Source organism: Pan troglodytes, chromosome 10, assembly GCF_028858775.2.
Source record: "Pan troglodytes isolate AG18354 chromosome 10, NHGRI_mPanTro3-v2.0_pri, whole genome shotgun sequence".
NCBI lineage: Eukaryota > Metazoa > Chordata > Mammalia > Primates > Hominidae > Pan > Pan troglodytes.
The window spans coordinates 76,336,676-76,363,640 of record NC_072408.2 but is presented as its reverse complement, the minus strand read 5'-3'; the positions used below and the strand labels follow the sequence as shown (position 1 = coordinate 76,363,640).

Genomic DNA, 26,965 nt, shown 5'->3' with positions numbered 1-26,965 from the left:
CATTGCTGGTGGGTGTGTGTACTGGCTCAGATTTGGTGGGGTACAGAGGAGCCATCAATGAAAAACCTGTAAATGATGCATATCTATGATCCAGCAACACTTTTTTTTTTTTTTTTTTTTTTTTTTTTTTTGAGATGGAGTCTTGCTCTGTCGCCCAGGCTGGAGTGCAGTAGCGCAATCTCGGCTCACTGCAAGCTCCGCCTCCTGGGTTCACGCCATTCTCCTGCCTCAGCCTCCCAAGTACTTGGGATTATAGGTGTGTGCCACCACACCCAGCTAATTTTTGTTTTTTTTAGTAGAGATGGGGTTTTACCATGTAGCCTAAGCTGACCTCAAACTCCTGGGCTTAAGTGATCGGCTCACCTTGGCTTCCCAAAGTGCTGGGATTACAGGCGTGAGCCACCACACCTGGCCTGCTCCAGCAACACTTCTAAGGACGGTTTCTAAAGAAATGAGTGGATTGCTGCTCACATCTGTATGCACATGGATGTTTATAATAGTCGTGCTTTGTAAACAACCTAGATGCCTAACCACAGAAAACTGTTTAATAAATTACTGCACATCCATGTAATGGAATACTATGCAGGTGTTTAAAATAATTGCATAGATACCTGCAAACATAAAAATATGTCCATGATATGTCATGATTAAAAAATAAGGTTCCTGGTCAAGTGCCGTGGCTCACGCCTGTAATCCCAGCATTTTGAGAGGCCAGGGCGGGCAGATCTCTTGAGCCCAGGAGTTCAAGACCAGCCTGGGCAACATGGCGAAACCTCATCTCTACAAAAAATACAAAAATTAGCTGGACACGGTGGTGTGCACCTGTAGTCCCAGCTACTCAGGAGGCTGAGGTGTGAGGATTGCTGGAGCCAGGGAGGTAGAAGCTGTAGTGAGCCAAGATTGCACCACTGCACTCCCGCCTGTGTGACAGAATGAGACCCTGTCAAAAAAAAAAAAAAAAAAAAAAAGCTCCTAAAGTGCAATTTTAAAAAACAAATGATTACTTATAGCAAAAAGGCTAGAGGACACATGCAAATGTGTACAGTATTTATCTCTGGGTAATAGAACTATGGGTGTTTTTCATTTTCTTCTTTTACACCTTTATGTAATGTGTTAATATTTTATCATTAGGGAAAAAAACAGCAAAGCTATTTTCAGCTTGAAATGAAAAAAGGTTGATAAAGGGGATTGGAGCTTAGGTGATTAAAGGCAAGCATGTGAGTCAGACATGGCCTCCCAGCCCCTGCCGGACTGTTGCGCTGTCGCCGGACACTCAAGTTGCTATCAGGAGCACTTTTCTCTGTCAAAGTGACTGGCTTTTGTCATGCAATCCCCAAGTTATAATGGGAGGGTAGGATAGGCCCCAGAGCAGTCAGCTGAGCCAGCCCCGCTCAGTGAGTCTGTCCTCTGGGGCTTGCCATGCCCCTAGCCTCCGCATGGGGAACACCATCAGGGCCCTCGTGGCCTTCATCCCTGCTGACCGTTGCCAGAACTATGTGGTCAGGGACCTCCGTGAGATGCCGCTGGACAAGATGGTGGATCTGAGTGGGAGCCAGTTACGCCGCTTCCCCCTGCACGTGTGCTCCTTCAGGGAGCTGGTCAAGCTCTACCTGAGCGACAACCACCTCAATAGCCTGCCTCCGGAGCTGGGGCAGCTACAGAACCTGCAGATTCTGGCCTTGGATTTCAACAACTTCAAAGCTCTGCCCCAGGTGGTGTGCACCTTGAAACAGCTCTGCATCCTCTACCTGGGCAACAACAAACTCTGCGACCTCCCCAGTGAGCTGAGCCTGCTCCAGAACCTCAGGACCCTGTGGATCGAGGCCAACTGCCTCACCCAGCTGCCGGATGTGGTCTGTGAGCTGAGTCTCCTTAAGACTCTGCATGCCGGCTCCAACGCCCTGCGTTTGCTGCCAGGCCAGCTCCGGCGCCTCCAGGAGCTGAGGACCATCTGGCTCTCAGGCAACCGGCTAACTGACTTTCCCGCTGTGCTGCTTCACATGCCCTTCCTGGAGGTGATTGATGTGGACTGGAACAGCATCCGTTACTTCCCCAGCCTGGCGCACCTGTCAAGTCTGAAGCTGGTCATCTATGACCACAATCCTTGCAGGAACGCACCCAAGGTGGCCAAAGGTGTGCGCCGTGTGGGGAGATGGGCAGAGGAGACGCCAGAGCCCGACCCTAGAAAAGCCAGGCGCTATGCGTTGGTCAGAGAGGAAAGTCAGGAGCTACAGGCACCAGTCCCTCTACTTCCTCCTACCAACTCCTGAGGAGCTTCAGTTGCAAGTCAATGCCAAGGACCCAACTGCAGCATGTTCTGGAAGCCTCTCCATTGGAGTGGAAAGGATGGCTCTGGGTCATTTGGGAGTGGCTCTGCTAGTAGAGACTGATGGAGAGAGCCAGGTGGAATGCCATAAATCACACTGAGAAAATATTTCTGGCGAACAGCTCCTCTTCCAGAGGGGAGTTGTGTGCCAATGATGGCATGACAATCCAGAGATCATAACTTCTTTGCAAGAAAACAGCTTCTCCACACAGGTATTTTGAAACACTGAAGAGCAAAAGGGGCTGGGACACTCTGAACTCCTGCACTCTCCAGAAGTGACTGGTCATGAGGCTCATGAGCTCCTCAAATAAGGTATTTGCCATAGAACTAAATATTCTGGTGGTCTGTCCCTTTGCAGGACATATTTTCTTTACTGTAAATGACCATAAATAGTATCAATGTATCACTGAGGCCACTGAAAAGGACATTTCTACCTAGGCAATCAGTCAGATTCACAGAAAAAAGTTGTTTGTTGTTGTAAAGGCTCAAGATGAAACTCTTTCCCCAGCAGTTAAGTGCCTGCTGAAAAGATCCCTGATGGACAATACTTCTTGGTGGACTCCAGCTGCCCCTTTTATTATTATTAGAGACAAGGTCTCACTCTGTTGCTAGGCTGGAGTGCAGTGGCACAATCATGGCTCACTGCAGCCCCGAACTACTGGGCTCAAGCCTTCCTCCCGCCTCAGCCTGCCCAGTAACTAGTACTACAGATGTGCACACCTGGCTAAGTCTTTAATTTTTTCGTAGAGATGAGGTCTTGCTATGTTGCCCAAGCTAGTTTCAAACTCCTGGGCTCAAGCGATGCTCCTGCTTCAGCCTCCCAAAGTGCTGGGGTTACAGGCATGAGCCACCACACCCAGCCTTCAGCTGTCACCTTAAACTTGACAGTGGCTCATGATGATTTAGTTCATTTTCCCTAAAAGGTTTGTCCCAAGATCTGCTCCCAACAGTTTACTGTCACTGACAATGTTGGAAGTCATCTGGAAAAGAGAACCTCTGTGGTAATGCGGTCTCATTAAAGTCAAGCCTTGTTGTGATTCCTGTCTACCTCCCTGAAGCAAAGCCCTTCTGTTTATTCACACTAATGAGCCAGAGCTGAGCTAAATTGAATCCCTGTCCTTGGAGGAAAACCACATTTCCAGAAGCATGTTAGTTTAAAGGTAGTAGGTGAGAAATGTGTTCACTTGAAACAAGCACTTTGAAATTTGAATAGCAAGTTGTAGTGTATATAGGAAGTCTCTGCCTCTTTCGCCTAGTATCTCTGCCTTTGTTTCAATTTGTTTTGATTTTTACAGACTGTTTTGACAATGTATAAACCAAGGTATTTTGTTTTTTGGAAGTATGTAAATTGTGACCTTCCCACAAATATATAAACTTTAAAGAAATTGTTGTCAGTGGGTAATTTAATAATACAATTCTTTATGTACTTGAACGTTTTCAGCAAACAAGGACACAAAAAGTGTCATCTTAACTAAAACATACAGTACCAAGTTTTTAAAAGGATGTTTTCCGTAAAAGCATCTTAACCCAACAAAGTTGGGTTCTAAAATGACATTACACAGCAGACCTATTTTCATGTATGTCTTCCTACCAGAAATATTTCCTGCTAAACTAGAGGAAGGATGATGTTGCATAATTCCTTCCTATCGCCACCCCCCATCTGCAGAGCATTTGCAACCCATTGATCAGACTGCCAAAAAAGGTCCCTTTAATCATTTAATGTAATAGGTTTAAACTTTCAGGTCAAACATATTTAACTCCTTTAGAAACAAGTCCATATTTCTGTTGGACAGTTAGGATTTATCTCATTCCTAATGACGGAAGCCAAATTATACTCAGCTGATGCTAGAAACTTTTGTCAACAGAACTTGCATTCTAAGCTTAATCTATAGCAAGGTTTATAGATTTCTGACTTTCTTTTGACCCTGTCTTACCCTTCCCAAGATTAATCGGCCATTCTGTAGTTGCAGACTATAACCTTCACTAAAACAGAGTGAAGCCAATTGATCCATACAGAACTGTCATCTAAAGAGCTAACTGGTCTGAATCAGTAGTCAAATTATAAACATTTTGGCCCATAATCAAGCTGTTTTCTTCTAAAACAATCAATACACAACAAACATTTCTCAAATGGTATGGTCAAGTGTTCGCTGTTGAATTTGCTTTCCAAAAATGTTTTCACTGTAGATTTTCAATCAATTTTTTTTTTTTTTTTTTTTGAGACAGAGTCTTGCTGTGTCGCCCAGGCCGGAGTGCAGTGGCGCTATCTCGGCTCACTGCAAGCTCCGCCTCCCGGGTTCACGCCATTCTCCTGCCTCAGCCTCCCTCAGCCTCCCAAGTAGCTGGGACTACAGGTGCCCGCCACCACGCCCAGCTAATTTTTTGTATTTTTAGTAGAGACAGGGTTTCACTGTGTTAGCCAGGATGGTCTCGTCCTGACCTCGTGATCCGCCCACCTCGGCCTCCCAAAGTGTGAGCCACCGCAACCGGTGTGAGCCACCGCAACCGGCCTTCAATCAATTTTATAAAGTATATAAATGCATACTTACATTTCTATAACCCTTCTAATAGTTTCTGGAAATGTTGACACAATTAGAAAGTAAAATAAGAAAATGTTGAAGCACCAAATGTAACTTTTTTGCTCCTGATTTTTAAGTCTTGAAACTCAAAGTGTTAATGCATCAAAGGGAAAATGTCTTCCAGAAGTTTACATAGGATTTTAGATTCCATAAATAAGAGTGATGCCAACTGAAATCTTTAACATGGAATCAATTGAAATGAATCAGCAACCAAGTTTGCTTCTTTATTTTGTCCTAAAATGCATCATCTCTAGAGTTTGTAATTTTCACTTAAAAGTGGGTTTGTGCCCTAATAATCAACTGAACTCAAACTAAAGGCACATATCCAACACAGTGAACCAGAAGCAATGTAGCATAGCGGCTAAGAGCATGGCCCTTCAGACTACCTGGGTTCATTCAAATCCTAGGCTTGCCACGTACTAGTCAGTTATCATCTATGTGCCTCAGTTGCTCATCAGTAAAATCATAACAGTTTCTGCAGAGCACTGTAAGGATTAAACCCATTACTGTGTATAAAATGCATAGAACAGTGCCTGGCATGTGACAGTGAAGGTTTATATAAAATGTTCTTTTACTAAGTACTACACCATGCAGCACGACACCTATATTTACCCTAAAAGCAAGTGTAATTCCTTGATTTTTTTTTAAAGTGGCATCCCATGATTTGAAGGAGAAAAAAAAACAGTGGCAATAGAACAAAAAAAGCTGTTTTCTCTTCAGAAAAATTTCAACCATAATATCTAAAAGTCCTGAATATAAGAAATATAACCACAATTTGGTCAAATGCTCCTGGCTTACCAAAATAGGAAAACACACAGACATGATTACCAAGGATGCATTTGCAAATTTCTAAATGAATATACTTTCATCCTTATCTATTATTCTAGAATTAATCACCAAAGTACTTGAAAACACGGGACTATTCCTTGGCATGAAATCCGTTTCTTAAGGGGCAGGAGGCATGTGACTGAAGACGTCGGTCCTGTTAGATACTTTTACTCTGCCTTTTGCCTGTTTTTTTTTTTTTTTTTAAAGCATACTATTTGTCATCTCCGTACCATAGAAAGGATACTACTACTATTTGAAAACAACAAGGTATGCATGCCTTTCTTTCCTTGTGGACCGTCCACTTCTGGCAAATACTAAGCAGGACTTATCATTGAATCATCAGTGCCTTGTACAGTTCCACCACACTTCTTGAAGATGGGAGATTTTATCATGTACCCAGCCCATGGGACAGGAGGAAAGGCTGACACGTGGAACGCTGCTAGAGGCCAGGTACTTTCCTCAGGTTCTAAAGTTAATTCATGTAATCTTTTCAATACTCCTTTGAAAAGAGCTATTATATACTGCTCACAATTTTAAAATCACAAATTTGAAATCAGGGTTATCTTTAGTCTTCATATTGAGAATCTGAAAAGTTCTACAGTAATTCTGATTTTTTTTTTTTTTTTTTGAGATGGAGTCTCGCTCTGTCACCCAGGCTGGAGTGCAGTGGCGTGATCTCAGCTCACTGCAAGCCCCACCTCCTGGGTTCACGCCATTCTCCTGCCTCAGCCTCCCGAGTAGCTGGGACTACAGGCGCCCGCCACCATACCTGGCTAATTTTTTGTATTTTTTAGTAGAGACAGGGTTTCACCGTGTTAGCCAGGATGGTCTCGATCTCCTGACCTCGTGATCCACCTGCCTCGGCCTGCCAAAGTGCTGGGATTACAGGCGTGAGCCACCGCGCCCGGCCAGTAATTGTGATTTTTAAAAAGGTTCTCTTAATATCTTCTATTGATCTAATATGCTAATACGGCACACAGCAGACTTTTATAAAGGGTTTTGTACAGAGTATTTTGTTGACTTCTATTATTCGGAACCCTGGCAAGAAACTGCATTCACCCCATGTGATTACATGGAGAGACTTTAGTGAAGACAGGGTGAAGTGGGGGGAAAAAAACAAGTAATAGCAACCCAGACACTCACAATAGCAGCAGCTGTTATCACCTGTAAGACTAAACAGGGTAAAAAAAACGTTTTGGCCGGGCCAGAGCAAGACTCCGTCTCAAAAAAAAAAAAAGAAAATCATTTCCCAAATCCATTAAGAGCTAAGAGCCATGGTAAGAGGTGCTGCCTAACGAAGACATAGTAGCAGATCTTGCAGGGATGCAGTTACCTCCAGAGACAAAGAGCAAAGGCAGGAAGAGAATAGATTGTCTCCCTATCTCCTGCCAGTGCACCCTCAGTTAAAGCAATAGAAAACCAATCCATAAGGAGCTGTGAGCAAGGCAGCTAGCAGGGGTACGCCTGCACAGCCTCAGTGCAGGCAAAGACTGGATTTGGGGTTGAGGAGTGTAAAATACCAAACCCAAATTATCCTTCCTCAGAGAAAAACTGAAGGTTAACTAGGATAGATTTTAAGTTCCTAAGCACTTAGACAAATTTCTATGCAGTAACAATTAATTTACATTCCAAATTTCTCTTTTCATGTCACAAGTCTTGTGAAAACAGAAACCCACTGCTTCCATACTTGCTATCTCTGAGTTAAAAGAAACTCCATCCGTCACTCATACACTGTTGGTGGGAATGTAAATTAGCTCCACCTTTATGGAAAACAGTATGGAGGTATCTCAAATAAATAGTTACAACTACCATTTGACCGAGCAATCCCACTACTGTGTATCTATCCCAAGGAAAAGAAATCATTTTATCAAAGACACCTGCAGTCGCAGCACTATTTACACTAGCAAAATCACAAAGCCAACCACAAGCCACCAAAAGTGGACTGGACTTTTAAGAATGTGGTACATCACAATGAGATATCATCTCACACCAGTTAGAATGGCAATCATTCAAAAGTCAGGAAACAACAGGTGCTGGAGAGGATGTGGAGAAATAGGAACACTTTTACACTGTTGGTGGGACTGTAAACTAGTTCAACCATTGTGGAAGTCAGTGTGGCGATTCCTCAGGGATCTAGAACTAGAAATACCATTTGACCCAGCCATCCCATTACTGGGTATATACCCAAAGGACTATAAATCATGCTGCTATAAAGACACATGCACACATATGTTTATTGCGGCACTATTCACAATAGCAGAGACTTGGAACCAACCCAAATGTCCAACAATGATAGACTGGATTAAGAAAATGTGGCACATATACACCATGGAATACTATGCAGCCATAAAAAATGATGAGTTCATGTCCTTTGTAGGGACATGGATGAAATTGGAAATCATCATTCTCAGTAAACTATCACAAGAACAAAAAACCAAACACCACATATTCTCACTCATAGGTGGGAATTGAACAATGAGAACACATGGACACAGGAAGGGGAACATCACACTCTGGGGACTGTTGTGGGGTGGGGGGAGGGGGGAGGGATAGCATTGAGAGATATACCTAATGCTAGATGACGAGTTAGTGGGTGCAGCACACCAACATGGCACATGTATACATATGTAACTAACCTGCACATTGTGCACATGTACCCTAAAACTTAAAGTATAATAATAAAAAAGAAAAAAAAAAAAAGAATGTGGTACATACACACCAATGGAATACAACACAGCCATAAAAAAGAAAAGCAAATGTCCTTTGCAGCAACACGGATGGAGCTAGAGGCCATTATCCTAAATGAACACAGAAGCAGAAAATCAAATATCACGTTCTCATTTTTAAGTGGGAACTAAACAAAAGTGACGTGCGGACACAAATATGGACGAAATGGACTCTGGGGACTCCAAAGTGTGGAGGGTAAGATAGGCATGAGGATTGAAGTTACCTACTGGGTCCGGTGTCCAATATTTGGGTGATGGATATGCTAGAAGCCCAACCCTCAGCATCACACATAATACCCTTGTAACAAAGCAGCACATGTACCCCAAATCTAAAATTTTAAAAACTCCATCCTAAAACCGTTAACAGGAGTTAGGTCTAGGTCATACTTACCTCTGAAACTGGAAAGATATTTGTGAACTTGAGATTTTTCTAAAGACAACAATCAGTAAGGGCTTTGAAATACATGAAGGCAAGGTATGGCTATATTCTTGAATATAGTAGTTCGCATATTTTTACCTTTTTAATATTTTTTATTGGCCAATCTGTTTTAAGGTCTTTGGAGAAAATATGCCTAACTCCATGCCATCTGGCCCCTCAGGATAAACTCACCTGTCCCACCACATCCTTTGTGGGTTGTCATATGCTCTCCTGCTCCACCTACCTCAGTTGTGAGGATTACAATTAATGTGTGATAAAGCACTTAAAAAAAATCACACAGCAGATGGTATTGCTATTCAATCAGTGTAATTCTAATCCACATTCTTCTAGTTTTAATCACATCTACAAATATTAAAATATTGAGACAAATTCTTACATGTCTCAACTTCCCCCCGCTTCCCACAAAATTGTTTGGTCTATCAGTGTTTCTTTAAAAATCCTTTGCTCCTTTATGGGAATGTCCCTCCATGTTAGCACAGATGTCCAATAAAAACTCAACCTGTTGGTCTCTTACTTCTTGTGTATTCTGCTACATACTGATGCATTATTAACAGCCTCCAAATCTAGAGTTGCCTTTAAACCAGCAAACTCAGTCCATACTTACACCCATTCTCATTCTCTTATCCACTTACCCAAAACAAAAAACCCTTAAAAAAAAAAAAAAACCCAATCAATAACAATACTTAAGTCTAACCATACTCTTCTTCAGATAAATTACCTTACAAAGCATTGGAAAGAGGTGCTGAGAACCAGCCAGGGCAGCACAGCAATACCTGTCTCTACAATTAAAAAAAAAAAAAATCAACCAGGCATGATGCCATGCACCTATAGTCCCAGCTATTTGGGAGGGTGAAAGAATCGCTTGAGCCCAGGAGGCAGAGGCTGTAGTGAGCCGTGATCACACAACTGTACTCTAGCCTGAGGGACAGAGTGAGATCCTGTCTTGAAAAAAAAAGATACTTAGAGCACATCATCTTGCAACTTTAAAATATGACTTTCTCAAGCTTAAAAACATCATATAACATAGAGACCAGCCTGGCCAACATGGCAAAATCCCATTCTCTACTAAAAATACAAAAATTAGCCGGGCATGGTGGCGGACTACCATGTAATCCCACCTACTCGAAAAGCTGAAGCAGGAGAATCATTAGAAACTGCAAGGTGGAGGTTGCAGTGAGCCAAGATCGCGCCACACTGCACTCCAGCCTGGTGGACAGAGCAAGACTCCGTCTCAAAAAAAAAAAAAAATCACATCACAGAAAGCATCATAATTTTTTTCAATTCAGGAGACAGCACTTAGACTACACAAAATTAAATGAGTACTAGTTTATGGCATTTTCACTGAACAAAATTAAATGGGTAAATTAAATCCCAAGCAACTGGGATTATAGGCGCCCACCACTATGCCCAGCTAATTTTTGTATTTTTAGTAGAGATGGGGTTTCACCATGTTGCCCAGGCTGGTCTTGAACTCCTGACCTCAAGTGATCCACCTGCCTTGGCCTCCCAATATTAGGATTACAGGCATGAGCCACCGCACCCAGCCATGACTGAGTGTTCTTATGGCCCAGCAACAAAACCAAAAGATTAATATAAGGCGTGTTTATCACATTTGACTTGGGCTTATATTAATCAAGATAATTATTTCAAAAATGTAGATGGCCCATCATTAAGCTGGAAAATGCCATATTGAAAATAATCATTAATTTCCATTAAGTAGAGTTCAAACAGAATACACACATATAAGACATAAGAACCAAGTAATTGTTCAAATTTTTATTTTAATGCACAGTATGAGAAATGAACTTTTTTAAATCAACTGATTTGTATGGAAAATGACACAGCAAATAAATTAGACCTATGTTAAAGAGAAGGTCAGCTAAATATCCAAACTTAAGGATATAATGGGCACCGATAAACAGATTCCACAGTCTTCTTTAATAGAGTATCTTTCAAACACAACTTTGCTAGAAACTGGTCCAAAGATCGACAGCACGTGGGAATGCTTAACAGGGGTGGTGATCAGGGACACGTTTCCTATGAGAGTAAGAAAAAAGTCAATAGTGAAAAATGAAGAGCATGATTTTATCCAAAGTATTATACTAAATACAAACACAACTAGAATCCTGTATTAAAACTGTTATAACTCTGCAATGGTTTGCATGTGTCTCCCCTATAACACTCACATTGAAACTGAATCCCCAATGTGGCAGTATTGGAAGTTGGGCTTTTAAGAGGTGACCAAGTTATGTCATGGACTAATGGGTTATATAGGATGGGACTGCTGGCTTTAGGTGAGGAGGAAGACAGACCTGAGCTAGCCACTCAGCCCCCTCCTCCGTGTGATGCCCTGCACCACATCAGGACTGTTCTGCCTTGGGACTCTGCACACACCCCCACCAACAAGAAGCACCTTCTATTCTCATCTTTTATTCTTTGATGACCATACAATAAGGGGGCATAGAACAATCTTTTGGAAAGATGGGATAAGGGTACTAGTAAATTTGTACTTAATGCTTGTTCAAGGATCTAAAGCTTGAGAAACACTGCTTTTAGAGGCAAACACAACAGTTATGAGAAGCTGAAGAAGCTTAAGAACAGATCAAAGAGTACAGCATTATACAGGGATCATATAAAGAGATAAACTTTTCACCCTTGGTAGCTTATGGGGGGACTAGGATGCTAACCATTGTCAAGAGTTATGAAGCAGTTGTCACAGGGCACTGATCTGAAAAACAAGTCCTCTGGAGATTAATAAGGAATATGAAAAAGAAGCCCATGGTCTGGTAGGTCTGGAAGGCTGAGTTAAAATTCAGTTTCTTTATTGCAAATTACTCAGAATTTGCTAATAAAAGATACCTGATCTCTAAAACAGTATCAGACCAAACAAGGTATTATACATTTTTTAAGCGTATTTCAACTGTGGGTGAGAGCACTGACTTCTTGTGAAGATTTCTGGGAGTAGGTGTGGCTATATGACCTTGCCCTAGAACACTTTAGTTACAGAACTCAGTTTCCTTTTGCTATCATTCTGTTTAAAGACAATAGAAAGCATCACAGCATCTACTGTCCTCAGTACTTGACCTTTCCAAGCATGGCTCTTTCTGTGCCTTTTCAATCCTAAGAGCTACCTCAGCTGCCCATCCCTCTTTCCCCTTAAGTTTTTCTGGCTTAAGTGTTAAGAGTTGTGATATTTTAAATAACTTACATACTTTTATCCAGGCAAAACTGTCTCTGCTTTTCATTAACTCTAATTATAAAATAAATACAGCTCCCTATTTTGTTTTGCTGTTAGTAATTTTTTCTGAGAAAAGTGTTAGGGTACCTGGGTGCCGCTTTGATGATGTTGTCCACACGCAGAATCACCTCTGCTGCTTCAGCTGCACTCAGAAGAACCTGTCGCTTCACTTGAAAACTTTCTGTTATACCCAGGATAGCCATATCTCCAATGGTGCCTTCCCTCATATCTGCAAAGAAAAACAAATTTACTAAAAAGCAGTTTTAACTAAAGTATCAAAACATCTCTAATGATTTATAATAAAAATTAATCCTATTAATAAAATTAGGACACCCAACTACTTTACTCAGTAGGTAGATAAGCCTACAAATGAGCTCAAAGAAAGCCTTTAAAAAAATTAAAAGGGGCCGGGTGCAGCGGCTCACATCTGTACTCCCAGCACTTTGGGAGGCTGAGGCAGATAGATCACCTAAGGTCAGGAGTTGGAGACCAGCCTGGCAAACATGGTGAATCCCCGTCTACTAAAAATATAAAAAATTAGCCGGGCATGGTGGTGGGCACCTGTAATCCCAGCTACTCAGGAGGCTGAGGCAGGATAATCACTTGAACCCAGGAGGCAGAGGTGGCAGTGAGCTGAGATCATGCCTCTGCACTCCAGCCTGGGTAACAACAGTGAAACTCTATCTCAAAAAATAAATAAATAAAATAAAAGGGGCCAGGATCAGTGGCTCACACCTATAATCCTAGCACTTTGGGAGGCTGAGGCAGGAGGACTGCTTGAGGCCAGCCTGAACAACATAGTGAGACTGCCCCCCCATCTCTAAGAAAATAAAAATAATTTAGTCAGGCATTGTGGCACATGCCTTTAGCCCTAACTACTTGGAAGGCTGAGGAAGGAGAACTGCTTGAGCCAGGGGTTCAAGGCTGCAGTGAATTATCATGGTGCCACTGCACTCCAGCCTGGGGAACAGAGCAAGACCATTGTGTCAGTTATAATAATAGTAATAACAACAATAATGTCAACTACTGATCACCCATATTAATAGAAGACAACATATCAAATAATAAAAAACGAATGGAAGAAAATTCATAAGTTACCTACCCAACTTCTCTTCTTTTGAGAATCCTGCTTCATTTTCTCACAGATTAACTGGTGCTCCCTCTTGTTCAATGACAGGATTATCTACCTTCTTAAGACTACTCTATAATGTCCAGCACAGCTTGTCAGAATGTTTTTCAATATGAATTAAATCTGCCTCATTGGCCACTTTTATCTATGGACTAGAGATCTGTGATCTGTACTCAAGATTATCTTGCAGTAAGTTTACTATGAAATTAGAAGTTAATACTGATTGTATCAACAACATAATAGTTTATGTTATTTTTCAGAATGTAAGTATTGTTTATATTTAAATCGTATAGTCGTTATATACCAAACAGTTACAAATCTTCTAACCAGTCTTACATGTCTTATGGAATAACAAAGTTTGGGAAATGCTGAGCATATGAAGTCACACACGTTTTCCCAGCACATGTAATGATTATGAGGACAAAGTCCAAAAGAGTCTTTTATATGGTTATTGTAACTCTTTATGTTCCAAAAGAAAAAAAAAGCTTGGTGAAAAGAGTTACTTTTAACAACGGCCACAAAGTTCCCCTTGATCGCTTACCCAATCCAGCAGTGGTATTGCCTTCACTGTGAGCAGCCCTGAGCTGTGCCACCAGGTCTGCACTGTCATAGCCTGCATTGTCAGCTATGATGGTTGGCAACTATGAAAATGAAGAAAACAAGTAACTACTCACTCTACTGTAAGAACCACTGATTTACTCCTAACTAGGATAGCTTTTTAAAATTATACATTTAGGAACAATGTAAAATCTGCTTCAATTACTGCTCACGAAGAGGAGAAACTCCAGAATCAAATTTAAAAGCAGTATTAACCAGTTCATTTTCTACTCATTTTAAAACTATCAATAACCACAAAACTTAAGTTGGGATCTCTCATTTTGATTAACTTACCATTCTCAGTGCTTTAGCATAAGACTCCATTGCAACAGCTTCTTTGCCTGGTGTTCTATTGGCAAGCTGTGTCACAGCATGAGCCATCAACATCTCAGAACAGCCTAAAGATTAAAATTCCAATAAAATATTGCAATGCTTAGTTGTCTCCAAGATACTGAATTACTGACTTTAAGATATGCCAAGCATTTTAAAATTTAGTGCAAAAGCAATATAAAATTTCTATAAGAACCATTAAAACCACTTATGACTTATATTGTACTTTAAGAAATTAAAAATATATTCAACATTTTCTAAATGCTTACCTCCTCCATAAACTGTTCTAGAGTCCTTTACAGTTTGCGCAAGAACACAAAGAGCATCATGCAATGATCTTTCTGCTTCATCTAAAATTTGTTGAGTGGCACCACGCAAAACAATGGTACAAGCCTCACCTAAAATTAAAAGACACAGTGACCACTTAGGGATAAAAAGTTTGCCTTCTATTATTTATGCAGGTGTTGGTTATATTACTGGGTTCTGAAAGCTGACCTGTCTTCCTGTACTATACATTCTCCAACAATCAAGGCTCATAATGGTTCTAAGTTATCAAGGAAAAAAAACTATGTTGAACATGCACTGTTCACAAAGACAGGGTAAGTATGAGGTTGACTTCAAGAGACTGAAACAAAATATATATCATGCTTCTGAAGAGTTAAGACTTGTAAGATATGCTATTCTAGTAACTACAATAATCTTTACTTCAACAGAGCCTAGCAAGAATTTAGACACCCTAACCAGGATCTACATAATCACTCACCAAGGGCAACCCCAGAAAAGTGAATGAGTTTGTCTTCTCCAATCATGACTTCCTCGATAAGTTTGCAACTTCCAAGCTTCACCAGTTCTGGGTGATCAAAGGTAGAGGCAATTTCACCACCTATAAACATAAACATGTATTAGTTAAATGCACAGCAGGCTTAAAATTCCTGTTTTCTAATAAGCAGTAATGGATAGATAATGATAGGTAATGTGTTTCACATTTTAAAAATTGATTGCTGATTATATTCCTGGCACTCTTTTTAAATACTTCATATCGACTAATTATTTAATCTTTAAAACAATCCTCTTGGATAGGCTCCATTATTATCCCATTTTACACATGATAAAAATGAGGCCAAGAGGTTTACTTTCCTATCCAAAGACCTAACTAGGATGAATATAAAAAGCTGGGGTTCAAACTCAAGCAGTCTGGCTTCAGATCTGTAAGCACACACTATACAATGCTACCTTCCAAAGGTTAAACTGAGTCTTAAAGCAGTTACTTTTGAGTTTAAATTCAGATTCTCTTCTGAATCCAACCTATAAGACTATGACCTCATGATACAATTCCCAGCACAAGACATGAAAATATTTGTCCTATATGTCAACCACTATACACTTCATGAACTGCTTAATAAGCACCTGATATCTCTAATTATCACAAATGAAATGTCCTAAGGCCTAAAAAAACAAGAAATGCATACTAAAAATTTCCCAGACCAAATTTAATAAGAACAAATTAATTTTAGTCCTTATGTCTCATTTCTATTCCTATTTTCCCTCCATCTTCCATGCTGTAAACTGAACAGGTCAGCCACTTCGTTCCCTATTTCCTAACTAAGCACAAGTCAGGTTTCCATTTCAAAATCCTTTTCTCTAGCTGACTACTCTTTTCATAATGTGAATTGCATATATTATCAATCAACCCTTCTTTTCCTATGCCTTACTGATAAATCTGTCAATGCTCTATTACTTATTTTACAATAAATTCATAAAGACTCTGGTCTTTGAAACTACTAATTTATACTCATAATTTGTATAAAGTTCTTTTTACTTTTGGCTGGCAAAATTCTGAGACTGCTTTGTGTTCTAGATGTGAGACACAACAGATATTTGGGACGTCATATCCAAAAATAAGACTAACTTGGCTTATGAAACTTTTCACTTCATCCTTCTACATGAGACTTTTCTTTCTTTTTAAAGAGAGAGTGTCTTGCTACCTTGCCTAGACTGGAGCGCAATGACTATTCACCAGGCACCATCATAGCACAACCTCCTGGGCACAAGCAATCTTTCTGCCTCAGCCTCTTGAATAGATCAAACTACTGGCACATGCCACCATGCCCAGTGCAAGACATTTATTTAATGACACTTGCAAGAACCAATGTCATCATACACCTTTGACAACCACTGAGCTTTTAAGGATGGGAGCCACCATGTGGTCACCTTCATAGACATACAGTTGGTGTACCTAATAAACATTCTTCTGGGTATAGAGCAATTTCATGTCAAGACCTTACGATATGTTTATCCCATCAATATATTATTATCATTTACTTCTTACATCTTTTTTTTTTTTTTTTTTTTGAGACGGAGTCTCGCTCTGTCACCCAGGCTGGAGTGCAGTGGCGCCAATCTCAGCTCACTGCAACCTCCACCTCCCGGGTTCAAGTGATTCTCCTGCCTCAGCCTCCCGAGTAGCTGCGACTACAGGCACCCACCACCACGCCTGGCTAATTTTTGTATTTTTAGTAGAGACAGGGTTTCACCATATTGACCAGGCTGGTCTCAAACTCCAGACCTTGTGATCTGCCCACTTAGGCCTTCCTAAAGTGCTGGGATTACAGGCGTGAGCCACCGCACCCGGCCTCTTACATCTTTATTTTGTGGAACTAAAGAATGAATTACATAAACATGAGCATCTTAAATTTTGTTTAATTGTCACCTTAAAGCATCAAGTACGCAATGGCTCCTAAGTAACTTTAAAGCAGGTAAACCCACTTCAAGTAATTAAAGGAAAATGTCTCTTGGTTAGAAGAAGACTATGCTTCTCAAATGATTAAAAAAAACGTCTTAAGAGATCATTCTGGGATGAGACCAAGTCCACTCTCCAAAGGTTAGTACACTATAATTTCTTCTAATATTCATGGCAGTTCCAAAAATCTACCTTATAACAGTGACACAATGAAAGAAATCTATACCTACGGCAAATGTGGTATATAACTTGGTATCGTAAATGTAATGTATCTATGTATCTAAATTAAAGGTATCCAAGAGTATAGATTTCAGAATAACTGTTGAAATTCTAAACTCCTTAAAGGTAGTTGCATATAGTAACAAATAACAAATTCAAGAGTGACTATTGTGTTTGTTAGAAAACAATACCTTTTTTCCATACCTGTGACAAGAGCTAGGCGTTCCACACCTGCAAAATCTGCATGCTCAATAGCCATGACACCAGCAGCACCAAAGAGCTGTTCAGGATAATTATAAATTAATTGCCTGTAAATAAAATACATGAAAACATTATGCTCAAAACTGTTACAAGATAAACTACATTAGACTAAAAAACATGTAAACATTTTTACCACAAGTAAAAGAAATGCAAATTAGAACAAGATTGCATTTCTTACCTATATAATTAGAGTTTATCAACTATAGTACTAATGCATCCATTACTAGTATTGAAAACAAGTGTTCTTTATTATAGTAACTGTATAAATCAATCCCGTAATTCTGGTCACTGTAAGTGTGCATAAATCACAATTTACTGATTACAAAAATCCATAATTTAAGTGAAGTTATCTAAGACAGTTCCTAAGTTAAAAATCTAATTCAATATAAGTAAATATGAAGTATTCCTTAAACTTTCATGGAAAAAAATCCTTTCTTAAAAGCAAACACAGACCTGTTAATAAAGCAATTTATTCCATGCTTAAGAATACGTTCAACCTTCTCCTTCATTTTTTCCTTTTCCGCATGTTCTATTTCTGCAACCTTTGCTGTAGAGTCAACTCTTACCCGGGAACCAAATATCTAAGACAAACGAAGCATAAAGAGAGCATCAGTTTCATTATTTTTTTTGAGATTGAGTCTCGCTCTGTTGCCCAGGCTGGAGTGCAGTGGGGCAATCTCGGCTCACTGCAACCTCCACCCGCTGGGTTCAAGTGATTCTCCTGCCTCAGCCTTCCAAGCAGCTGGGATTACAGGTGTGCGCCACCACACCCAGCTAATTTTTGTATTTTTAGTAAAGACAGGGTTTCACCATCTCACATTGGTCAGTCTGGCCTTGAACTCCTGACCTTGTGATCCGCCCGCCTGGCCTCCCAAAGTACTGGGATTACAGGCGTGAACCACCATGCCAGGCCTCATTACTCTTTTTAAAGAGTCCCATAGCATATTTCAACATTTTTACCAACGTATATATATGTGTATATACACAATAGATTCATACCTATTCCAAGCTTTTTAGTGCAATTGATTCCTGAGTTTATAGAATCCAGCAATTTTTTTTTTTTTTTTGAGACTTTTGAGACGGAGTTTCACTCTCGTTGCCCAGGCTCGAGTGCAGTAGCACAATCTCAGCTCACTGCAACCTCCGCCTCCTGGGTTCAAGTGATTCTCCTGCCTCAGCCTCCCGAATAGCTGGGATTACAGGCATGCGCCACCATGCCCAGCTAATTTTGTATTTTTTTTTTTTTTCAGTAGAGACAGGGTTTCTCCATGTTGGTCAGGCTGGTCTCAAATTTCTGATCTCAGATGATCCACCACCTCGGCCTCCCAAATTGCTAGGATTACAGGCATGAGCCACTCTGCCTGGGCAGTAATTTTAATTTTTAAAAAGTAGAGTTACATACCTTTATTTTGTCTGTATCCATACCAGTATTTGCAATAAGAATTTTAGCATTTTCAATTCGTTTTGGTTGATTTACTCCAATTTTTTTATCCAACAGGAAGCCTACAGTAAATATAAGAACAGTATCATATTTAATACTTCAAAGCAGCCTTAGTAAATCTTATAAAGCTGTCTGCTTTATCATATCACTATTTCAAAGAAGCTATTTAAGTCCAATTTACCAAGCTCTTAGAAGGCATAAAAGCAAGCTTGTCCAACCTGCCTTATTCTGTTGTTGTTTTGCTTTTAGGCTTTTAGTGCCTGAAAGCCATGGATTTTAGTTTCTGTCTCTAGTGATAAGCAGAAAAGAGGGAGGAGGAAGGGGCTTTACCGGCCCAACCAGAAACAGAAACTAGGAACCCATGACTGTGTTCTCTTCCTTGGACACTTCTGGTATAAAGCATCCCACTAGAAGAGTTATTACAAAATCAATTTAATGGATTACTTAAAAAATATGAAACAGAAAATATAAGAGCACAGTACAGACAATAAAATTAAACAGTATTTTGAAACTTTTGTTTCAGATATACGCTACACCCACATCTGTATGGGTTGCAATATAAAGACAATAGGTTAAGTCCATTTTTATTAGCTTAAAATCACCACCACAAGAGAAAAATTGAAGATTCAGGTATTGAGGCTGGTGGTAAAAATGGAAAAACCATGGACACTGTGGAGTCAGATAAATCTGACCCTGATCATGCCCCTGCTGCTGGCTATATAACCTTGGACAAATTATCCAACCAGAAATGCTAATTTGTAAAACAGGAATGTAACCAGTAGCAGAGGTGCTAGTTACCAGCCTAGTCCTGCTGCTTTGGAACCATCATACAAACCCAGTACCACCTACCTTTCTAGGCCTTTTTTGGTTACATTAGAAACTTTTCCGTTATGAAGCCACCATTATCTTGGGTTTTCTACTCTATTCAAGTGAACCTAATCCTCACTCACCAGGTCATGATGACTAAATGACTAAAGTTCCTATTGCAATTCCTAGTACAGAGCAGACATTCAAGAATGGTGCTGCTTGTGCTACTAATATTCTTGTTTTAATGCTCCTTCCCTACCACCAGCCCCTATCAGAAATGCTACGCAGCGGCCAGGCTTGGTGGCTCACGCCTGTAATCCCAGCACTTTGGGAGGCTGAGGCAGGTGGATCCCCTTAGGTCAAGAGTTCGAGATCAGCCTGGTCAACATGGCGATACCCCGTCTCTACTAAAAATACAAAAAAGTTAGCCAGGCATGGTGGCACACGCCTGTAATCCCACCTACTCAGGAGGCTGAGGCAGGAGAATCGCCTTAACTCAGGAGGCAGTGGTTGCAGTGAGGCGAGATCATACTGCTGCACTCCAGCCTGGGTGACACAGCCAGACTCCGTCTCAAAAAAAAAAAAAAAAAAAAAAAAAGAAATGCTACACAGCTCTTGTATATAAACTTAACCAAGAGTATTTTCAGAATTATGACTCTCTCTTAAAATAAATCAAGACCTATGACATAGAACAAAACCAGGACTCCAAACCACTGGTAAAAACAGAAGTTGTAAAGCACCATCTAATTCTTTTTTTTTCCTTCTCTATATAAGAATGCCTATACTTTTTGACAGGCCATTTTGTGAAGTAAATATAATGTGAAGATGATCTGGAAAACTTCACTCTAAACAAAAATGTACTACTAAGAAAGCAGTACTTATTATGTCTCATTTATCACTCTTTAAGGACTAAATCCTCTTGCCCTATAAACATACATAATTATTTGTTAAAGAAATTTTTTTAAATTCTTTTCTAAAAAAAACTAGTCATCCCCCAGTATACGAAGGGGACTGGTTCCAAGACGCCCACATACACCAAAATCCCCACATACTTAAGTTCCAGGCTGACTGGAACCAGCAGATTTGAAAAGTTGGCCCACTATATACATGGGTTTCAAATCCTGCAAATACTGCATTTTCCATCCACGTTCGGTTGCACATGTGCAAACCACGGACACAAAGGGCTGACTATATTTATTGGAAAAACCTGCATTATGAACCTACATAATTCAAACCCATGTTGTTCAATTGTCAACTGTACATCCTCAACAACCAGCTAACACAATGATTTCACTGACCCAGACCCTTCCTGGAGAATACATATAATCCTGGTAAAAGTACCATTTGAGAATAGATGATTTCTAGTAAAAGAAAACATTTCCTCTTTATCAGAGACTGCAAATAACTTCATGGTAGTTAAGTAAACTCTAGAGATCATCAACAATGCTGGAATAGCGTGGGAAGAGGAGTACACTGTCAATAAAATGACAAAAATGGTTGCACATATGATATGTCCTTAAATTCAAGTTCACTAGCTTTGTAAAGGGTCACTGGTCTCAAAACAGAATTCACTCAGTATTCAGCCCTCAGCATCTAATCAAAGCTTCTTGTATCTGACATTCATACATACCTTCATCTAAATAGGAATCTGCCAAACTTCCTCCTAGCTTCTTGATAATATGAATTGCCTCCAGGTTGCCAGAGCCTTTCAGTCTGAGAACTGCTTCTACAGCTAACTTTGTAAAGTGGTCTTTGTGATGAGTAAGAAGTTTTGAGGATAATGTTGTGCCCGCAATATTCATTAAATCTTGACGGAATTTAACTTCATCGGAACTAAATAAAACCAACCAAATATACATATTAACCCTACTTTACTTTTCAAAATGTATCTAGATATTCATGCCAATAGATAATTTTACCCTAACTGGTCAAGTCTGTAAGCTATATGAAAAGAATTAAACCTGAGCAGTAATCAAGAAACACAAATTAAAGATGTTATTTTCCCCACCAAACTGGCAAAATGCCAAAAAAAAAAAGCGGGGGGGGGGGCCCACACAAGCATGCAAAAGTCTAATGTTGGCAAGAATGTGAGAAATGGCCGGGCACAGTGGCTCACGCCTGTAATCCTAGCACTTTGGGAGACTGAGGAGGATGGATCACTTGAGGTCAGTTCAAGACCAGCCTGAGCAACATGGTGAAACCCCATCTACACTAAAAATACAAAATTAGCTGGCTATGACGGCACATGCCTGTAGTCCCAGCTACTTGGGAGGCTGAGGCAAGAGAATCGCTTGAACCCGGGAGGCAGAGGTTGCAGTCAGCCGAATCGTGCCACTGCACTCCATTCTGGGCAACTCTAAGAGCGAGACTCCGTCTCAAAATAAATAAATAAATAAAAGGACGTGAAAAACAAGTATTATTATACAGTTGTGAATGGGCAAATAAATAGAAGTGCCTTAAAACAGTGGTCCCGGACCTTTTTGGCACCAGGGACTGGTTTCATGGGAAGATAGTTTTTCCACCTGCTGCTCACCTGCTGTGCAGCCCAGGTTTGGGGGTGCCTTAAAACACACACACTTACCTTTGGACCCAACAATTACACTTCTAGAAACCTTTGGGCTATGTCACAACATCACAAAGTTATTATAAAGATAAAAATCATCAAATACACAAATCTCCCCGTACAGACAGGTTAATACAGTCATTCTAGCCAAATATTCAAATGTGTAACTCTATTAAAATACTGCACAGAAAATTGACATCCAAAAATGTGCTTAATATTTAACTAGGTTAAAAAGAGGCTAACAAATTCTCTATACAGTATTATACTATTTGCTTTATTTGTATATTTTGATGATATATACAAAAAGACTAAAAACCCAAACTTAACTTTAGTGGCTATCTCTGGAGGCTGATGTAGGTTTGGCTGTTGGAGTGGGGTGAGGCAGCAAGATGATCTTTGTGTATGCTTTTCAGTGTCCTATAGATTTCTTGCATTAAGCATGTTATGAAAGAACACTAAATGTTTAGAACAGTAGTACTTTGCTATACAAACCCATGATCAACTGCAGAACTCAACAGCGCCTCTCTTGCAGCCTTCGTGGCTTCTCTCCAACCCGCTATGATGGTCTGTGGATGAATCTTTTTTGCAATTAAAGATTCTGCTTCCTATTAATAAAGTTATAAAACAAAAGTTATAAATAGAAAATTATTAAGCACTCCTCAATAGTAAAGATAGAGAAAGTAAGGACTTGATTACCTCTGATACTTAAAACCCAGTAGGAAAAAAGAGTTGCTTAGTTGCTCTTACCCTTAATAATTCTGCTGCTAAAACGGTAACAGAGGTAGTGCCATCACCAACTTCATCATCTTGAACCCTTGACATATCTAGAAAAAGAAATTAGTTATTAACTCAAAATTGCTTCTTTGCTTACTAAATTCTCCAAAAATATTCACTACCAATCTAAACTTACCAGGGTTCCTCATCCAACAAATTATTTGGAACTCTGAGGTCTGAAATGCAACAGTTTTACCACCAACATACGGGCACTCCTGAAGCTTGTATTTTAACAACGATAATTAAAAACTAGTGGACATCAATTGACAGTATGATTGGTCAACACAGCCTATTTATAAAGTTATTTCAAAAATGTTAACAAACAGTATTATTAGGTTGGTGAAAAAGTATATTCAGACTTACCAACTAAAACTTTAGCTGCTGGATTGTCAACACCAATGTTTTTTAGAATAGTGGCACCATCATTAGTTACCATAAGAGAGGCATCTCGTCCACTGCTTAGAAGAATTTTGTCCTAAAGGGAACATAATTGGTTCAAGTTAAGACATAAGCACATCTTGAAGAATGCATGGATCAATCAGGATTCTCACACAGTGCTAGTGTATAAACACTCTGGATGGCTATTTTGTGGTATCCATTCATCAAATGTTTTCAATACATACACCACGTAACCAAACCATGTATCTACCCCTAGAAACACTAGAAGCACAGGTAGACACTAGTTTTTGTTTCAACACCGTAACTGCAAAAACAATGGAAAGAAACTATCGATACAGCCATAATTAAATTATAAAATAATTAAGGTACAGGATAATATTTGACAGTTAAAGGGGCAGTGTTATCTACTTACACTGAAAGGAATTTAAAAGAGCAAGCTACAAAAAAGTATTGATAAATAGTATCTGTTTTATAAAACAGTATGTTACATGAGTATAAAATACATAATGAAGTACACATACTTCTACATAAACAGAATATTAGAAGATGTACGTGCAAATGATAACAGTACTTGTCATTGGGGAGGGGCATGGGATTGGGGATGGTGATTCTGGGGACTCTGATTTTTACTAAGGAGAACATACTTGTCTTTTATAATTAAACGTTTTAAAGATTAAAAAGCATTTTAATACGCCTGTTATTATATTTCCACCAAGTGCTCTAAAACAATATTAAAATATAAAACTTTTCTATTTTTCTTACCATGCCTTTGGGTCCCAAGGTGCTCTTTACCAAGTCTCCAATGGCGATGGCACCAATAAAAGAAGTCTGGAGTAAAAACCAAGGAGATTATCAGAATCAACTTTACAGTCTTCAAGTACAGTTTTATCTTTATTTACTTTTTTGTTTTTTTGAGGCAGAGTGTCGCTCTGTCGCCCAGGCTGGAGTGCAATGGCGCGATCTCAGCTCACTGCAACCTCCGCCTCCTGGGTTCAAGCGATCCTCCTGCCTCAGCCTCCCGAGTAGCTGGGATTACAGGTGCCCGTCACCACGCCCGGCTAATTTTTGTATTTCTAGTAGAAACGGGGTTTCACCATGTTGGCCAGGCTGGTCTCGAACTCCTGACCTCAGTTCATCCGCCTACCTCGGCCTCCCAAAGTATTGGGATTACAGGAGTAAGCCACCGCGCCTGGCCTCCAGTTTTATCTTTAAAACAATGGTTAGAACAAGGCTTACCAGACGAGCTGTCTCTGCTCTCTCTTCATCAGCTCCTGCCTTAAAGATGTTAACAGGTGCAAGGGAAAGGGACGCCTGAAAAGGAAAACCAAGAGGTATTCCGTTTAAGTACCAATACTCTAACACATACACTGAGGTGCCTTCCACTAGTCTTACAAGTGGACATCTAAGAGAAAACTCATTTACAACAATGTTTTCAATCAAATGAAGCTTCCATCATCGGAGAAGGCATTTAAGTGGGAGAGAGGGACTTGTAGGAGAGCGACATGGCTTTTCGGATTTACAAGGCCCCCAGGAGTATAAATTATACACCAGCGAGATTGACAGTTACGTACAGCGAGACTAAAGACGATCTTGAACTAAGAATGAGGCAGGGAGGGGTTGCAGGCCATCAAGGTGACACCTGCCGGGCGGGCGAGGGAACGCGGCCTCCATCTTCCACCCTCGGAAGGCTGCGGCCCCTCCACCCTCTGATGGCTCAGACCCCGTCGCTCCAGGCTCCGCCCCTAGAAGGAGGGCGGAGCGGGTCCCACACTAGAAATTTCTTCGCTCGGGGTGAGGCGCGGACCTGGGCTGCCAGGACTATGCAAAGACCTAGGCACAAGGAGACGCTGGCTTTGCGGTCCACCCCTCCCCTTCGTGGTGAGCTCCACCGGCTGGCCTGGCGCAGGCCGCACGCCCCGCATGGCTCGCACCATGTGCGGCGGGCCGGGGAGACAGAAACGGAGCCTACGACCCTAGCAGGACAGAGGAAGCAGTGGGGTGGCAAGAGCACGGCGGAGCAGGGGTAGGGCAAGAGGCAGGGGAGTCAGGCTCACCATGGTTCCGAGGAGTTCCGCACACAAGTGAATCCCCTCACAGCTCGTGCTCGGGACCAGCGGACTGAAGGAAGCCGGAAGTGACGCCACACGCCCTACTTCGGGGGGCGGCCCCGGCCTGTCGTTACCGCCGGCAGGCGTCCCATTTTGATTGGAGCCCCACGGGCCGGAAACGCAGCCTTTCACACTGGAGGGGGCGTGGCCGCCGCTCCAGAACAAAGAGGCGGCTGCCGCGCGGGTTGCCATAGAAATGGAGTTTTTGCTCACACTTTTTATTTTCTTAAATTTAATCTTTAAACACTTCTATTAAAGTCACACATGTACACAGTTTAAAGTGTTATATACCAATAATGAAAAACATAATTTATCTGCCTCACCACTTCCTGTCTCCAGGAAAACTGCTTTCAACTTTTTCAGTTTTTTGGAGGGGCTATTTACTATCATATTCCCAGATAATATTATTGCTATGTTAATTTTAAACATTATTTACTGAGTATTACAGAAGAAGACTTCCTTTTCTCTTACTGAATTTTCAGACGTTATTTCTAACTGGACGTTGACTGCCCAGGATAAGGTCTTGTGAACTGACAGAGACATTTATAGTATTTTATCTTTGCCCTATTTACTCATTTTCAGGAATTTTTGCATTTCGGTCTTTTTTTTTTTTTTCCTCCAATAGTAGAGACGACTTATTAGTCTTTGTTTATAATAAACTGAAATATTTGGGACTGATCTTGATGTCTGCCAAAACCTTGGCAGACATCAAGATCAGTCCCAAATATTTCAGTTTATTATAGACAGTTTTCTACTTTCTCTAAGTTGACGGATGTCTAAAAATTTGTTCTCTAAAAAATTTTTCTGTCATCTACTGATACCCTCTTTTCTCCCTTTGACTAACTGATCGCTTAAGCTCCTCGGCAGGGCGCGGTGGCTCACGCCTGTAATCCCAGCACTTTGGGAGGCCGAGGTGGGCGGATCACCTGAGGTCAGGAGTTGGAGACCAGCCTGGCCAACATGGTGAAACCCTGTCTCTACTGAAAATACAAAAATTAGCCGGGCGTGGTGTGCATGCCCGTAATCCCAGCTACTCAGGAGGCTGAGGCAGGATAATTGCTTGAACCCGGGAGGCAGAGGTTTCAGTGAGCCGAGATCACGCCGCTGCACTCCAGCCTGGGCAACAGAGCGAGACTCTGTCTCAAAACAAAAACAAAACAAAACAAAACAAAAACAAAACAAGCTCCTGGATTTTTCTTTTTCTGTTTTGTTTTTTTTAGAGATGGGGTCTTCTATGTTGCCCAGGCTGGCCTGGAACTCCTGGGCTCAAGCAATCTTCCTGCCTTGGTCTCCTGAGTAGCTGGGGTCTCCTGGATTTTTGACATTGCTAACATTAACAGGAATTTTCAATTTTTTAGTTGTTTCTACCCTTCAGATTTCCTCTAAGTGGGTTGATTTCCACCAGGGGTTGGCAAGCTGTGAGGAGTCAAACCCAGCCTGCCAGTTGTTTTTTGTATGGCC

The 26,965-nt window shown here is 40.7% G+C and overlaps 2 protein-coding genes across 3 annotated transcripts; one reads left to right on the top strand and one right to left on the bottom strand.

The window, feature by feature from the left end:
* The first annotated feature begins 1,360 nt into the window (after positions 1-1,360).
* Positions 1,361-3,711, top strand: LRRC10 (leucine rich repeat containing 10). Its single transcript, XM_522465.6, has one exon. It carries the CDS (start codon positions 1,437-1,439, stop codon positions 2,268-2,270), a length of 834 nt encoding a protein of 277 aa, XP_522465.1. The 5' UTR covers positions 1,361-1,436; the 3' UTR covers positions 2,271-3,711.
* A 6,948-nt stretch (positions 3,712-10,659) lies between these two features.
* Positions 10,660-25,634, bottom strand: CCT2 (chaperonin containing TCP1 subunit 2). Of its 2 annotated transcripts, NM_001246626.1 has the most exon segments (16): positions 10,818-10,935; positions 12,224-12,365; positions 13,807-13,906; positions 14,157-14,260; positions 14,462-14,590; positions 14,956-15,075; positions 17,356-17,459; positions 17,866-17,993; positions 18,815-18,915; positions 21,291-21,493; positions 22,716-22,828; positions 22,971-23,047; positions 23,361-23,472; positions 24,159-24,224; positions 24,633-24,707; positions 25,451-25,603. In NM_001246626.1, coding segments are annotated over 16 exon segments (1,608 nt in total). In that variant the 5' UTR covers positions 25,454-25,603; the 3' UTR covers positions 10,818-10,904.
* Between the last annotated feature and the right edge of the window lie 1,331 nt (positions 25,635-26,965).

Excerpts from the sequence above, each read along its gene's own strand:
- LRRC10 (XM_522465.6), top strand. The coding sequence starts at position 1,437 with ATGGGGAACACCATCAGGGCCCTCGTGGCCTTCATCCCTGCTGACCGT.